Raw genomic sequence first — 16,379 nt, forward strand, 5'->3', positions numbered from 1 at the left:
TAAAAAATACGTGCCTTGTTCCCTGTATGTTTTGATGTTGCTATATAAGATACACTGCTTACAGATGAACATCACTCGGGACGCTTGGGGTAAGTCGATCTCACGGACGTAGGTACCGGTAGCCGCTGGCGGCATCTCGCCCGAGCTTTCCTACTCATACAGCTTATGGTGAGAAACAAGCCCCCACAGTAGCGAACGATGACTCGGGCACCCGTCATCAACGTTACCTTGATTTAGGGAGCCAGCCACAACAGCCCAGTTCAAGTTAGTAGTGGTAGGCGATAAACTCCGATCACGCCACCTGGCTGCCATGAATCGGCGACGCCTTGGGTGATCACAAAAACGTCATTAACAACGTCTATAACGCATGTGCCATCAGAGGATTGGTGTAAAAAAATATCATCATAATTGCGTTAAGAGACATGTTAAGATTTTTGAGAACTGCCTTCTGTGCTTTTGTCACATCGTATCACCAAGGCCGCTCTGACACACGGGCTGTATGACCAAGAAGGATCAAAACTTGGATGAAACAGATCGTGAGGAACACTTCGTCATAGCTGACGAATACAACCCGATCCCAGGAAGGATAAAACAGACCAACTTCAGTTACTCATTCAGTTGGAAATCAAGAGCTTCAACGCACACACAGAATCCCTCGTCAAATGTGACAGCTTTTTTTTTTCTTTTTCTTTCTCCAGAAGCCAAGAGCAGCAAGAATATCGTACAATCGGCGGTGAACAGCAATCTGAAACACGTAACCTTGCGAGAAAGGCCAGACTATGGTGTTGCCAGATGCTAATCTTTAACGGAACTAACTACCTAATGGTGCATTTAGGGAACTACGGTACTGTATAAAATGTCTAACCTTGTATGTTGGCCTTTGTCGAGATGAAACTCGACATTCTGCTTATTGGTATGCGATATACTGAGGGATTAGGTCTTTTTTTCTCAGGCTAGTTGTCTTAGAGCCTATAGCTCGTCATGCACGTAGTTCGCACAGGAGTCGTTCTTCATTCATGCCAGTAAAATGATGCAAAATTCAAGCGATAACAAACCTCAACTGTTCTCAGTTTTGCAACACGCCATTCGTTTTACTGTAGGACCCACTAGAGACCAATGACAAACAGCGTAAAGCGCCAATAACCGATCATCGCACACGATTGAGGATTTTCAATCCGATTGAAGTGGTCGTTAATGAGAAGGATTCAAAGACAGCATTGCCCTTCCTACACTAGACCGACGACGGGTGCTATTCGCTTATTGCGACCGCAAACACTTCCAACACTCAACCACCAGCTCCTTCTCCTCCGGAGTTGCCTGCCTAAAGTCTTCGATCCCTTGTCTCAGTCTAATCAACAGGATTTCAGCCTTTAGGCTAGTAAGATGATGCTTGGAGAACTCTTTTCGATGCCCTTGAGTGTGTAACCTGGAAGACCGAATATTGCTAGTTACGTCAGCATCTAGTCATATATTATAGCAGAGCTACTTTTTCCACCTTGAGCATAAAGGAATAGAAGACTTACAAGCACCCAAGTTGCATACCAACCCCAACGCCCCGTTCCATATACCCTTCCCAAATCCCTTTCCGGCTTCGGCTTTGGCCCCATGATAAGGCTTGACCACAACTCCACTAAAGGCATCCCAAAATCCCAAAACAACCTCCCTTCCCGCCGTACACACACCGCTCCCCAGACCGGTAATCTCATTCCGTCGCCTTACCTCAGTAGCATTGCTAGTATATGAAGGATAGTTGTGAAACCCATTAGCCACATTATAAAATAGCGCCACAGGAGCCTTGAGGCCGGCTTTCGTCACGTCGGCCGCGAACCGTCCCGTAATGCGCATGATATAGAACACCTGGCCGTGATGGCCTTGTTCTTGGGCTTTCCAGGTGGCCTTTCGCCGTTCGTGCAGCGTCGGCGCTCGTTTGGTCTCCGCGGTGGGGATTTCGCCACTGAGAAGGGATTTGGTGGCCATTTTGTGTGCGAAGTTTTCCATCTCGGTGGGTGTGAGGCGGGTGCTGTCTTTTAGGATGCCGTTCTGAGTGGGATTTGTTGGCTCGGTGATGGTCACTTGGTCGCCATCTGTGTTTGTTGGGAGTTCTTGGTCTGCGTCCCTTGCTGTGGATAAAACGCCCCGATCTTCACGAGGGCGTCTGGTTAGCGTCGGTTGATTCGTGTTTCTGTCGGTATCAGACGAGGATGTTGGTGCGGGCAACGCCTTGCCGACTCTCCTCGACCACCGAGGACTGTTTTTTAATCGTTGGGAGAAGCCACTCGCTGCGGTACTCAAGGTGGTGACAAAACTTGAAGCTGCAGCCACGACGCCAATGATAGGATGCTCGGCACCTTCATCTATATACCAATGCTTGTGCATTATGAGCTTGAAGTCTCGGGGGTCTAACAAACCCTTATCAACGAGACAAGCTGCCGCAAACCCGCTTAGATTGGCTCCTGTCGTTTTGTGTCTCCAGACGGCAAGCCTGTCGGGGCAGATGTCGCATCGAAGACGGTCTATCTCCAACCTCTCCTGGAAATCAGCGGCTGTACCGCGAGCCCCATCTTCGACACTTATGCGCTCCGCCATCTCTTGCACTGCCTGCTGAACTTCGGTCTTCAGAGCAAAGGCAATGCTGGCTGCCAGGGTTTCAGCCGTCATTTCCTTGAAGGGTACGGGTTCTGGACCAGCTCCTGCTCGCGCAATCATCTGGCCCCAAAAGGGCTGATCACCGAAGAATGGAACGACGACAGTTGGACGCCCAGCTGCAATGCCCGCAGCTGTTGTGCCGGCTCCGCCGTGATGGACAACAGCAGAGACGCGTCGGAAGAGCCAATCATGGGGACAATCGCCGACGAGGTAGATCGTTTCGGGGACATTATCTCCACTGCCAACGCCGCCCCAGCCGCTGGAGACAATGGCCCGGACGCCGGCAAGCTTGACAGCATCAAAGATTAATTGCGTGAGGGCTTGCGGGTCATCAATGACCATTGATCCAAATCCGATATAGATAGGAGGCGGTCCTTTCTCTAAGAATTCAACCAACTCCGGTGGAGGTATATAGTGATTGGCTAAGGATAAGAACGAGAAGCCGGTGATATTAATATGAGATCCCCAATCAGATGGCTTCGGGATCAAAGACTGAGACCAGAGGTAGCTGTATGGTACGCGAAGCCTGGTGAGTAGCTGGTATCCCCACATGGGGCTGATAGAATCGAGACGTAAGATTTGGATGCGAAACTTGTTTATTAGATCGCCGAGTCTGTATGTTACCACTGATTAGATTAGATAAATATAGAAATATGCCGGGAAGCACGAACCCTTGCCATGTCAGCAGCTCCATGACCATGAAGGAGAAGTAATTGGCGACGCTGGCATCCGTATCGCTACGGTATGTCATAGAGGCCAATGGATGGGAAAATTTCTCAGTGGGCGACCAAGGCATAGTAAACACCATGTGCAGCGGGATACCCAACTTCTCGGCGCAATGGATGTGAGCCATCGACGGCGGATTAGCGATGATAGCATCCGCGATGAAAAGATCCTTGGTCTCCCGGACATTGGCAGTCATTATACGCTCCCCCATCCCATTACCAGCTTCAATGCAGCTTCTCCAAGCGCCAATCATAATCTCCCACATCTCCTCACGTCTCTTCCTAATATCCCCCGCCTTGACGCTTTTGCGAGAGGGCAGCAGCCCCGGATTTTTTACCATATAGGCCATTAAAGCCTCAGGATCACCGCCAATACTGAAAAATTCGATGCCCTGCGACTCGACAAAGTGCTTAAAAACGGGATGAGTGCAGATACGCACGCGATGGCTGTATGGCGGCCGTGAGAGGAGCTGAGCGATGGGGATAAAGGGCTGCACATCGCCACGAGATCCAATGATATGGATAGCAATGTTAAGACGTGGACTAGTGGCTGGTTTCCGGGACCGGAGAAGAGCAGCAGTGTTGCATCTCCTCTTCCTCAGAGGCTCGGTAGGGATTGCACGGCCCTGGCAGCCCTTGAACCAGGCGACGATAGACTGAGCATCGTGGTGGATCTGGATCTTTACGCGACCGTCGGCTTCGACGTTGCCTGAGGTGGCGTTTTGGGAGTCAGCGTCTCCAATAGTGATATTGCCGAGATCGTTAGAATCTGTGCAACTGAGGGCCATTTTGCGTTAATGATGGGAATGATGGAAGAAAACGAGGCGAGATGAAGTGTGCCAGGCTGAGGGGCGAGATTTTGAGTTCGGTGATGATGCCATAAAAATGCGACGCCACCCGGAGTGACCAAAGTTTAATTGAAGCGCCTTCTTCAGGCTCGTGCAATTATCTCCGTCGTTACTGACCCGGGCCAGGTCCTCAAGTTGAGTGATGCCCCATCGTTTGTATTTTCCCCGACCACGATCAGAGAAAATGCTCGTTAGACCTTGATAGTTTTAGGTTTAATTCGCATCTATCCCTGCGTGCTCATGGTGAACGTCGGCGTAAACTGAGCATCTGACGCCTATCAATCAGGCGTGCATCACTCGTTGAGGGAGTACCAGGATGAGGCTAACAACAGCTCAAGGAACTTCATACATGGGGCCTAAGAGACAGCGAAAAAAAAAAAAGGTTGGCTGCAACATCAATTTCACGTCTTTGTGAATCTGGGGCCGCCACAATAGCGATCACTCTCGCTCACATGCATGCGGCGGGACCATTCGAAAAGAATGAAGGTACAGAAAAGGGTTACCCGTTGGATCATGTTGGGTAAATACCAGAAACCTCCACGGAGTCGGCAGCCTTGCCATACGCGCGGTGGAGGAATCCCATAGTCATGGTTCTGAGATCAAGAGCTGCAGAAGCTGCTTCGGGCTAGATAAAATGCCAGCAATAGTCAATACCCTCACGGTCAAAACAATCAGGATGTGATACAAGTATCTTCATTTTGCTCTTGAACTCGAGGTACAGCATCTGGCGGTTGTCAGCCTGTCATAACTATCATATCCCACGTTTTATGAATTTCTCAAATATTGCCACCTCCAAAACCACCGCCTCCGAAGGGGCATTGTCCCTACCGCTTCCAGGGCCAGGAAATCTCGGATTGCTGCCAGGGCCAACAGGATCCCGTCGTGCACCGGGCGATGCCTGAGGATCATATCCTCCCGATTCTCCTTGCCCCGATCCACTGAACAAGGGATCATCCAACGTAGGATGCATCCCTGAACCCCCACCTAGACGAGGCAGGCCACCACCCACCGAGGACACTCGCAATGGATCATGAGGTCCTAGACCGGGCGAGTTCAAATCATCATGTCCCATATTAAATGTCGAGCGTCCAGACACAGACCGCGCACCCTGGGGCGGCCGATTCATCTCGTACTCATCCTCAAAACCAGGTGGAGGAAATTCACTCATGGAATGAGGGCTTGGACGAGAAATCTCGGGGAGAGGGTTCGCGGCAAGACACTTCATGTCTGGGCCGGGCACAGGATCTCCGCGAAAGAGATGGCTACGGTCGCGGGCTTCTTGGGCGCGACGCTCGGAAGGGACAGTGGCTTCGGCCTCAGGGTCGGCGGTTTCGACGTAAGCTACGCCTTGAAGCTTAGAGATGAGTTTCTGGATTATTTTGTCATCGAGGTCGCGGAGGATATCTGTTAGGGTGCGTTAGTGGGAGGGTTATTGTAGATTACGAGTAGGACCTGCCAGCGATGGCTTGTTCTGAGACAAAGACGCCGCGAAGCTTTCCGACTAAATCACTGCGATCTTCTGTATTGTCTTTCATTGTGATTCGCACAGGAAGACCACTTGGCAGCACAACGTCGCGAAGAGTCCGCTCGAAACGATAGCCATTCTCGTCGCCGACTGCAAGGCCTCGCACTTCAACTTTACTCCCCGTACGATCAACGTGAATGACAAAGCTCATGGATGACTGCTTATGTGTATATGTGAAGGCCAGGGATCCGAAGCTAGACTTCCATTGTAGCGGTAGGCGAGGGGCGAGGGATTCTGCCTCAGCTGTGTGGTTGGTTGTATTAATAGGCTGCAACAGGTCGGTGGTGAGAAAGACTCACAAAGTTCCATGTCTTGGTCAGAGCCGGTGAGCGTGAATCCCAGGGCTTTCATGTATGAGTGGATGAGTAGCGAGATGGCTTCGTATGGTGAAGCAAGGTCAGCGAGGTCGTCGCCTAGTTTTTGCTTGGGGAGAGCATTTGCCATGCCGTCCAGGGTGGCGACGACGTTGAGGCGTTCAGGCATGATTGTAGGTAGTCCTTGACCAACAGGCAAGGACAGCCGAGGGCGTCTGGTCGTTGGCATATGATCAAAGTCGCGCTAATTTTGTATTGGTTGGGTCACTATGCCTGAACCACGATCTGTTGACTCCATTTACGGATAGCTTCGGCATAAAGAGCCTCAGCTCAGTGAACCGAAGTCGACTTTTGCCGCGTGTCGCTCGAGAATTGTGGCGGTAATGCTAGATTCAGAAGTGTGCTGATGATGATGTGATCAGCCATGACTCATTCATTGACTTGGATTAGCTTAGAAAAATATGTTCTACCCTGAACAGTGCGGTATACCTGGTGGCTTAATTGCCAGAACCTTCTGGGCGTGAGTGCAAGGAGATGGTATTACCTAGGGTGTATTGCATCAAAATTTTAATCACAGCTTCCCGGTTGCTTCTCTAGGAATTACCTGCCGGAGATTAAAAAGAAGAGATTTCAGGGTTTAACTTTGCATCTAGACGATGTCCTACCGAAGACTAAGGCTCCATTATGCCGCAGTTCAGGTCGATGTCCAGTGGTCCTAGAAGATTAGAGTTCGCAAAACCCTAAATTGCGGTTCAGGCCACTAAAGACCTTGCAAACAGGAACAAAGTGAATTATACAATGCTGAGACACCAACATCCCAAGCTGGTACCGCACGGTGTACTTAACTTAATGATCGCCTATTTATAACCCTCCTCGTCCCCACTCGACCCCTGCGATTACTTCAAGGCGCACCAACTCTGCCCAAGAAAAACTCGAGTTAACACCGGGTCAACATTCATAGTCTCCACAGAAGCCTAGACACCCAATCGCATTACACCAACCTCCGAAGATGTGCATGGCGATAACTTGCCCGAGTTGCCGTAAGTTGTGTTTTCGTTGCGGCCAAGGCTGGAAAGGAAAACCGAGCGTTAACAGCCTAGCTAGGCAAGCGGACTTGGGGCGGCTGCGGCAGGCACATCGTGTCAGTCATGAGTGGCATCCCCGAGGACCAATGGTGCACCTGCAAGCCGCGTGTTGAGATAGGCGGCATGTACTACCCCCCTTCTGTCCCATTACAGGTACCCAGCGCGTCCCGGCCAGTGGGTCATGGAGACAAGTAACGGCAGATAAGAGTACTTGTGGGGGCCTGTATCTCGGCTCCCCCATGGGAGCTGCCGCTCCCACGGGGGGTTCAATGACTAGCAAAAGGGGCCCTTGATTCGCAAAGGAAAAAAAGATACCTCTGAATAGGAGGCATCCCCACCAAATCCTATGTACCTCGTTTTTTAAGAATAAACCCGCATTTTGCACACGCGTCTCAACAACCCCGCCCTGACATCATCAACATTACCCAACTTTGACATTATCACGTCTGCACTACCATAATTAAAACCACCACAACAATTGCAAATAGAGTCCAATGGCCTCACAAAATATACCAATGGAAAGCTCTGATTCGAGGGAAGCTGCAATTCGATTCTCGATCAACTCAGATACCGGAAAACCCAACTTTCCGCGATGTACTGCCGAGAACCTTGAACAACGCACCGTTGCCGGTGTCGAGCTGTATCAAGCCGGGTACTATCTCCTGAGTGCGCAAGCACCTCCAAGGCGTACCTCGCCCCACATGATCACGGGCACCTCGGAAGTACGTGAGGGGTACGAAAAGTTTAATCCGATAAGAAATTAATGCTATTTCCCACCTTAAACACCATCAAATTATTTTGATTTCATCAATGACTTCCCCTCCGATTCTAGAAGAGATACAGGTCATCAACCCCTATGATGACAGGAGCTTTATCAGGGAGGAGCACAGTCGCCGCCTGTGGCCAAATGACCCTACGCGCGCCGTTGATTTTCCGGCTGAAAATGATCGAGGCACCAACTTCGAGCCTTTCCACGTAGAAACACGCCCTTTTCACATTAACACACTGCCTCTAACGCCTCTACAACTATTCCAGCTTTTTCTACCCATATCACTCGTTGAGAAATGGGTATCTTACACAAATTCCTGGATCACGTGGCTCAAAGAACACGGCGTTATTGACAGCTGGAATACTCCGATGGAGCGGACTTCAAAACTACACAAATGGGAAGGAACAACGGTCTCAGAGGTGTTAACGACGATTGGTGCGCTAATTTATATGGGTGTGCATAAAGAAAAGACGATACGAAGCTATTGGAAACCCCCCAAGCCCGGTGATCAACGTCCTGCGCACTCATTTATCAAGTTCATCTCATACAACAAGTTTCAGCTTATCCACAGGCACCTTCGTCCCTTTGACCACACCAAATATGACGAAACTGCACCTATTCCGAAGGTATTCCAATGCGTTGAAGAGTGGTCTGACCATATGCAAGCCGTATCCATGCAGATATTCCGGCCCGGGTCTCACCTTGCCGTCGATGAGTGTATGATCCGTTATACCGGCAAAAGCGACGACATAACGGTTATCAAAAGCAAGCCTGACCCCGTGGGCTTCAAGATATGGGTTATCGCTCAATGCGGCTTCTTTTTTCGGTGGATTTGGCACGTCAAGGAGAAACCACATGGTGCCGTTGGCGATGAAATTTCAACGCAGAAGTCATCATCACGAGGTCGGCCAAGCAAGCGAAGAAAAGTCACAGCCAAAGCCCCTAGTACAGAAGACAAGTCTTTCACACCGAATTCGACTCAGGCTGTCGTCGTTGCCCTTACAAATATGCTGCCAGAAGCGACATATCACGTATTTGTGGGTAACCTTTTCTCATCGTCTCCCCTCTTCCGCAACCTCCGCAGCCACGGCTTCGGTGCCACAGGCACGGCTCGTACAAATAGCGGCATCAACCAGGAACTAGTGCAACATAAGAACGATGACGGCAAGGTCAAAAAAATGTACGAATTTAATGCCGTTAAGGCGATACCGACCCCTGACAATAAGGTACTGGCTTCAGACACTTTTGGCTGAGAAATCCCTACTAATTCGTCTTCATTCTGTATCCCTAGGTCAACCAAATCCCTTGGAAGGACAACAAGCTTGTGTTGTTTTTGACCACCGTGTCCACCGGCGCCGACGATGAGCGTGTCATCCGGCAGAGGAAGAAGCCGTCATCACGAAAGTCAGAAGCCAAGCCGATACGCCGTTTTTTGGCGATGAAACTGTCAAAATGATCAATATATCGACAGTGGCTGCTGCATATAACGACGAGATGAACCAGGTTGACCGTGGTGACCAATTGAGGTCATATTATAAGTATGATCATCCCCTACGCCGTGGTGCGTGGCAGGCACTTGCATGGACTTTCCTCCTTGACGTGGCCCTCGTTAACAGCTATATTGCTCAACTTCACGGACCGCAGCCAAATTGGAAGAGATATACGAATTAAAGGGAGTGGTGAGAGTGTATTTACAACGAATTATTCAACGCCTACGGTCACGACAGTCAGGCAAGGAAGCACTACCGAGCAGGAGACAAGCGTGATCTACAGAACCCCGAATTACAGCGTAATTACGTGGACCGCGAGATCAATCATGTCAACCGTCATGTCAAATCAAGCTGCGTAGCCTGTAAGGGGTGTCGGCAGGGGCAGATGAGAGCAAAAGGCCAGGAATGAAGCCCTCTTACGGAGGTCAGCGGCAATAAGGGGAAGAAGCCGAAGAAGAAGCGGTCTCAGACTTCGTACGGATGTCGAATCTGTGATGTACCAATTTGTAACGAGAAAGATTGTTGGGACTTCTATCACCACCTAATTTAGCAGAGAAATTATGTACCTTCAATTTGACGCATTTTAATTGGTTGCAACCCCTCGTCGTGACCGCCTTGGAGCTTTCTGCGCACTCAGGAGATGGAATACCCAGCGGTCTGTGATGTACGTACCTTAACAAGGCCGACGTAAATCTGTCGAAACCGTAAATATTGTCACCCCATATATTCCGGTATGGGCCGACAGAAATAGTATTACAGTTTTCGTCGGATAAGAGTGGGTCCGATTTTCTAGATAAGCGGCTACTATTATTGGGAGTAGTTTTATTGGGGTTGCCTCACGTGATGACCACACTGCACAATAGACTTCCCGGCTCGGAAGGTTCACTGAGGGGTTTTCTTCCCTCCTGCAACTGCCTCACGGGGAGTCAATTGCTCGCCTCGGCAGGTGCCTCGTCATCTCTCACGCAGTCAAGACTTGACTTTCACCCCCCCACCTTCCCTCTGTATATATATAGCACTACTACAATATACAGACACTTGCCTCCCTACGAGAGAGCGCGGACGGGCCCTCTCTGACGCTGCGGTCTAACACGCTTACGCATAAGACCGCAGTGACAGGTGACCCGTTGCGGCCAAACTACACACACTCTGTCCCTCTTGACTGCGTGAGGTCACCAATAAAGTCACCTTATATTAAAGAGGTATGTTTTTGTGGGGTGAAATATTTACAGTTTCGACGAATTTACGGGTTTTGCAACCCCCTCTCCTGCCGGAGAGGGGTCGGCCTTGTTAAGGTACGTACATCACAGACCCCCGGGTACACCTCATTCAAGTGCTGATGTCGAAGAGCTGATGGATCGCATCACAGAGCGCTTAAAAGACCTTGATCGAGATATCACGATTGGGTATATGGCTGGTAGTGTACAACTGCAAGTAATAAGCTAAGTAACCCTTAATTTGTCGATGAGCTTTCTTCCGCCCTGAAGTCATTCAATTTAACCACCTTCCGTTTTCTATATCCGTTGGATCTAGCCTGAAGCCTCGCTCCCCCTTCTGTTCGCTTGCGCTTTTTAGTTCCTTCAAACTATACTAGTTCAGAAAGCCTGGCTAAGAAGGTTACCAGCCAAGTCAAACATCCGGAATGGTCACAAGCTTCACACCTCCTCAGTCTGACTAGTCGGCTTAGACCTAGAACAAGAGCTCTATAGCTCCGATCATATACTCATCCTCAGAGGCAGCCAAAAGACTTCGCCATACCGAGTTCATAAAGACTCTCCGGAGCCAGATCCCTCAGTGTTTGACCCAAAAGGGAATCATACCCTACTGTATAGTAGGGTACCAGGAATTTGTCCGACAATGCATCATGGACGGTCGAGGCTACCGCTTCTGCTGTCTCAGCTGCGCCATCTGCAGCGAGTAATGTGAGTCTATGCCTGGTATCAATGCTGTAAACAACTCTGGTACATTGAAGTGAAGCTTCACCGGGTCGTTCAGCTCACCATTTATCTACCATTGGACGATAAATCCGTGCTTCCGCTGCGTCGATGGGCTTGGTAGAGTTGATCGCATTGCCCAGAGTGTCTACCCCGATAGCGCCTTGCTCGACGCCATCAAAGTACTTATCCCATGCATTTCGGATCTTAGGACCGACACCCCCAGTTCTAGTCCACCCAGGACGAACAGTGGTCATGCCTAGTAGTAATTGTGTTAGACACAGCTACAGCCGTCATGAAGTGTGTATCAACTGCTTACCAACGCCGAACGGCATCAACTCAAAACGCCAGGCTCGTGTCAATCCTTCAATGGCTGCTTTGACTGCAGAATAGGCTACCCACATTGGTGGGTTGACAAATCCGGCGTAACTTCCAACATTAATGAAGCGTCCTTTGTTCTGCTTGATCAGTGGAAGGAAAGCGCGGATAACAGCAATATACGCCCAAAAGTCAAGCTCAAAGACGCGTCGCACGTCCTCATCTGAGGTCATCTCCATAGGTGAGATGATGCAAAAGCCAGCATTGTTCACCACGCCAATAAGAGGCTTGGAGGTGTCACCTTCCAAGACCGACTCGACATGGAGGGCACATCTCTCGATGGATTCCTGGGAGAGGACGTCCATGACCGCAGCGTGGACGGCTCCGTGTGTCATTCTCTTGCTTGTGGGTGTTCTTTCCACGGCATCTCGAACTTTTTGAATCTCTGAACTGTCTTTGACGGTGGCAAAAACATTGTATCCTTTGGAAGCCAGGTGAAGCGACGTCGCAAGGCCGATACCTATTCCAGCCAGCATGTTATCGTTAGCAAGTAACACGAAAAGCGGGCTGAGCGAAGTGCCATGATAAAGCCGTTGAATGTTGCTGTTCAGTAGGACTTGGTCTCACCTTCGCTAGCCCCAGTCACCACCACAGAAGGCGAGTATATGCGACCGTCCCTAGTCTTGTACGGTCGCGTATGGTTTTGGGGCTTCATCCCACGGAAAAAGAAGTATAGAAGGTAACCGCTAGTGTAATGTACCACATAATCTAGCCATGCCAAAACTCGGTTCACGGCGACAGTGAGGGTGGAAAATGTCTTCAACAGGAGGGTGAGCATTTCGTATTCTTGACGGCTTACTAGGTCAGGCCAAAGAAAATAAAAAGATTGAAGCAGCACAAGTCCCTCTGGATGATTTAAGCTTGGGTCGATCTTAGTTTATGAAGTGAATTTACATTTGGGCCACAAGCGTTGCATTACGATATTATTACGAAATTTTTGAGGTTGACGTAATTCATATTGAAATATTACGCTGTTATGTGACTGACACTTAATCCTATCGATTATTGCAAGAAATAACTCGATTTATTAATATGATAAGAAAAACCTTGGCTCCTGAGCCACAGTTGGCGGGAAGCTATGAATTTGAATAAATAAAGCGCTGCTTAACAGTACAATGCGCAAGTGCTGTTTTGTTGGTGGTTGACAAGCAATATCTCATGGCCCTCCCGTCTGCTAGAGTATTGGCCGCTGGCGCACAGCTTCACATTGCATTGGCGACGCGATTATGGAGTACTCCTGCGGTAATGTAAGCCTATCGAGCTGAAACAGTAAGCTAATTCGATATGACGTGGGGTGCCGCCTCTATTATATCCCAACAACTAGCAGGTGGCGTGGGAGATGGTTGTTGTGGGCTTTTGGACTCATGCCGACCGCCATGGGTTTACTGGTGAGTTCGATTCCGGCATCGTATAGCGCTTGAGCATACTCCGGGAAATTACGTGGTCTCCCAGATAAGTTGTGCACAGTAAACACCCCTCACTTTGAGCGCGGACTTTCTCATGTCACTTGTGTACTAAGGCCCAGAGTACGAAACTCGGTCAAACCGAAGGGATTCCGGATAAATGACTGCCAAGAGAGGCCATTCCCAAAATAAAGTATATTGCCGTCCCAGATAATAGCATTAGCCCTGTAAATTGCATGTATCCTTCAAATGAAACCTTATCATGAGAATTCTCATGTACCTGGATCGCCAGTGGCTGTGATCGTCGTCCTTTTGCCTCAATGAGGCATGGTGTAAGCAGAATTCTGCCGATATTCTGAACGGGCCTTTCGAGGTCGCTGAGCAAGAAAATGGCTGAGAATTGCTTGGAAAGGAGGGTAAAAATGGAGATGTGGCCTGCCTTCGTTCTCATTAGTATCATCATTATTTTTTTGTTCAGGTCTCACCAGGATGGAGCTCCAACACGATGACATTCTGTCCCTGATGGACAACAATGACCTCGTCAGCAGTCATGTTATCCATCGCCTCATCATTGAAGAAGAAGATCTCAGTCGGGCCGTATCTATGCTCAACTCTAGGGACCGTTGGGGAGGCGGCGGGCTCGCCTGGAGAGAGAGAAGGAGTGATCTCCCCAGCAGCATTATCATCATCTGTTGCCACAGGCAACCTTGTGATAGCGGCAATACCTCGATTTCGTCACCAGAGGCACCCTGATCGTCGGCATCAATTTCCTCCCTTAGGGTTACCCCCTTCGCCGTTGCCAACCCTCATCGCCGGCCGGAAGGGTTCGTCGCCCAGCAGGCAAGTCATCGAAGATCTCAGCCCACTCGTCGAGAGTGATATACTTGTTGGTAAGTCCCTCTTGACGACCCCGTTGCCATGCACTTGGAAGATCTGCTGGATCTTTAACTCGTTTTCTACGCTCATAGCAAGCTTCCCAGTCTTCAATTTCTGTCACATCGTATGACTAAGGCCGCTCTGACACACGCGCTGTCTGACCAAGAAAGATCAAACCTGGATAAAACAGATCGTGAAGAACCCTCCGTCATAGCTGACGAATACGAGGGATCCAAGGAAGGATAAAACGGACCAACTTCAGTCACTCATTCAGTTAGAAATCAAGAGCTTCAACGCACAGTCAAAATCCTTCGTCAAATGTGACATATACACTACTTTTGACGGTACTCTCACACCGGCCACACGGGCACAGGACATCTGTATGGCATCGCCCCTCACTCTCCCTCTCCATTGCACTTATTTCTCGAAGCGCTTGGAGACGGTGCCCCAGTTGATGACGTCCCAGATGGCGCTAAAGTACTCGGCCTTGCGGTTCTGGTACTGGAGGTAGTAGGCGTGCTCCCAGGCGTCGATGCCGAGGAGGGGCTCGAGGTTGCCGGTGACGGGGTCCTGGTTGGCGCGGGTGACAACGCTAAGGGTGCCGGAAGTCTTGTCCTTGACGAGCCAGGCCCAGCCGGAGCCCTGGATGCCGGCGAGGGCGGCGTTTGTCTGCTTCTGGAGAGCGTCCAAGGAGCCGAAGTCCTCGTTGATGGCGGTCAGGAGCTTGCCCTCGGGCTCGCCACCGCCACCGTTGCCGTTGGGGGCGAGGTTCTCCCAAAAGAGCGAGTGGTTGACGTGGCCGCCGCCGTGGAAGTTGATCAAGGGTGCCTGGGTGACGACTGCCTTTGCGTCGCCCTTGGCGCTGGCCTCAGCGAAGGCCTCGAGGGCGGCGTTGAAGCCGTTGACGTACGTCTGGTGGTGCTTAGAGTGGTGGAGCTCCATGATCTGGCCGGAGATGTAGGGCTCGAGGGCGCTGTAGTCATCTGGACGACTCCGGTCAGTGACCCTGGGTTTAAGATGAACCAGGGAGAGGGGGAGAGAGAGCTTACAGGGGAGGTCGGGGAGGGCGGCCTTGCCGCGGACGAAGCTGGTCGAGGCCATGCCGGCGAGGGGCTTCACAGCACGGGCGCGGAGGCTGCCTCGCAGGACATGTGTGGTGCACAGGAGGGTGGGCGACATGGTGATGGCGATGGTGTATTTGATCGACTTCCAAACTATTGACGTGGGGTTTATTTGCCAGTCCGGCTCTATATCAACGAATGAAATCAAAGAAAAGAGATTAACTGCCAGTTGGATTGTACTTCAATCGATATCCAAGGCGAGATAGAAGGGAAACCATACCGATGGAGGCGGGAGGGCGACGAAGTGCTTTTTAGAAAGGTGGCGGTGCTTCATCGGCGGTGATGTCAAAATAGATGGAAGATTTGGAATTGGGGAGGGGTCAGAAGATGGTGGATTTGCCGAGCTTGATGAACTCAGTGTTTCGTCATACGCCTCGGGAACTTGGGGCCAGTTGGGGTGTCTCATCGGGTTTTGTGTTGATGCGAGAGGGATCCATGTAGCCCGTGATCGCGCTTAGTGCGCATTGAGAAGAGATCTTTGTTGACGTTATACCGTTAAGCATAGACAATGCCTCCCCTACATAGGGGATGCAAACGACGGGTTTCGACCCCAACGCTACCCGCTTGGCTGGTCAGATTCCGATTGAAATGCTCCGAGAACACTATTGGGGATTGAGCACTGGATTTCATGGAGCGTACTACCATGGCCTAGTCGAGCGCACTCCAGGATACACATTGTGTTGAGACCGTATGACTAAGATGGTCCGATCTGCTGATGGCTGGGATGTGGATACTATGTAAGGAGCTGTGCTTCTCTCAGACACATGTAACTTAGACCTTTCAAGAACAACACATCATCTTCCACTCCCGCAATATTGCTTTATCACATTGGAGTCAGAAGGTTCCTCAACAGACGATATTATCACATCGTATGACTAAGGCTGCTCCTACCCTCGGGCTGCGTGTCTCTCAGAATTAATGAAAGTCAGGCAACCGAGTCAGGAGAGCCTAGTCAAGAGAACCTCGTTACAGCTGACGAATACGAAACTACCCACAGAAGGATATAACAGACCAACTTCAGCCATTCATTTAGGAGGAATCAAGAGCTTCAACTCACAGTCAAAATCCCCCGTTAAATGTGACAGATATCAACGTAGTGTTGTTGGACTGCGCAGGGGTGCTGAGTACACTTGACAAAAGATTGTTCTTAACGCCAATGACAAAACATCAGATAGAGAGCATTCTGTGGACACCGTTGGAATATGGCAGGGCCCAAGCTAACCGAGAAACCCCCTTGAATGGCAAAGCAAAAAGCAAAGGCCTAT

General features: G+C 50.2%; 5 protein-coding genes across 5 annotated transcripts; 1 reads left to right on the plus strand and 4 right to left on the minus strand.

The window, feature by feature from the left end:
- Positions 1–1,370: 1,370 nt before the first annotated feature.
- MRS44_017590 (uncharacterized protein) lies at positions 1,371–4,159 on the minus strand (the record flags this gene model as incomplete). Its single annotated transcript, XM_065615499.1, has 3 exons — positions 1,371–1,444; positions 1,524–3,259; positions 3,318–4,159. The coding sequence occupies 3 exons, from the start codon at positions 4,157–4,159 to the stop codon at positions 1,371–1,373; spliced, it is 2,652 nt and encodes an 883-aa protein (XP_065471571.1).
- Positions 4,160–4,730: 571 nt separating this feature from the next.
- On the minus strand, positions 4,731–6,227 carry MRS44_017591 (uncharacterized protein; the record flags this gene model as incomplete). The annotated part of the gene is made up of 5 exons (XM_065615500.1): positions 4,731–4,844; positions 4,905–4,958; positions 5,010–5,623; positions 5,730–5,987; positions 6,044–6,227. The coding sequence occupies 5 exons, from the start codon at positions 6,225–6,227 to the stop codon at positions 4,731–4,733; spliced, it is 1,224 nt and encodes a 407-aa protein (XP_065471572.1).
- Positions 6,228–7,637: 1,410 nt separating this feature from the next.
- Positions 7,638–9,165, plus strand: MRS44_017592 (uncharacterized protein; the record flags this gene model as incomplete). Its single annotated transcript, XM_065615501.1, has 2 exons — positions 7,638–7,865; positions 7,987–9,165. 2 exons carry the CDS (start codon positions 7,638–7,640, stop codon positions 9,163–9,165), a joined length of 1,407 nt encoding a protein of 468 aa, XP_065471573.1.
- A 2,233-nt stretch (positions 9,166–11,398) lies between these two features.
- MRS44_017593 (uncharacterized protein) lies at positions 11,399–12,492 on the minus strand (the record flags this gene model as incomplete). The annotated part of the gene is made up of 3 exons (XM_065615502.1): positions 11,399–11,595; positions 11,656–12,174; positions 12,282–12,492. The coding sequence occupies 3 exons, from the start codon at positions 12,490–12,492 to the stop codon at positions 11,399–11,401; spliced, it is 927 nt and encodes a 308-aa protein (XP_065471574.1).
- Positions 12,493–14,410: 1,918 nt separating this feature from the next.
- On the minus strand, positions 14,411–15,172 carry MRS44_017594 (uncharacterized protein; the record flags this gene model as incomplete). Its single annotated transcript, XM_065615503.1, has 1 exon — positions 14,411–15,172. The coding sequence occupies one exon, from the start codon at positions 15,170–15,172 to the stop codon at positions 14,411–14,413; it is 762 nt and encodes a 253-aa protein (XP_065471575.1).
- Positions 15,173–16,379: the final 1,207 nt, after the last annotated feature.

The sequence above is a fragment of the Fusarium solani genome (assembly GCF_023522795.1).
Source record: "Fusarium solani strain SB1 chromosome Unknown bctg00000014, whole genome shotgun sequence".
Lineage (NCBI taxonomy): Eukaryota > Fungi > Ascomycota > Sordariomycetes > Hypocreales > Nectriaceae > Fusarium > Fusarium solani.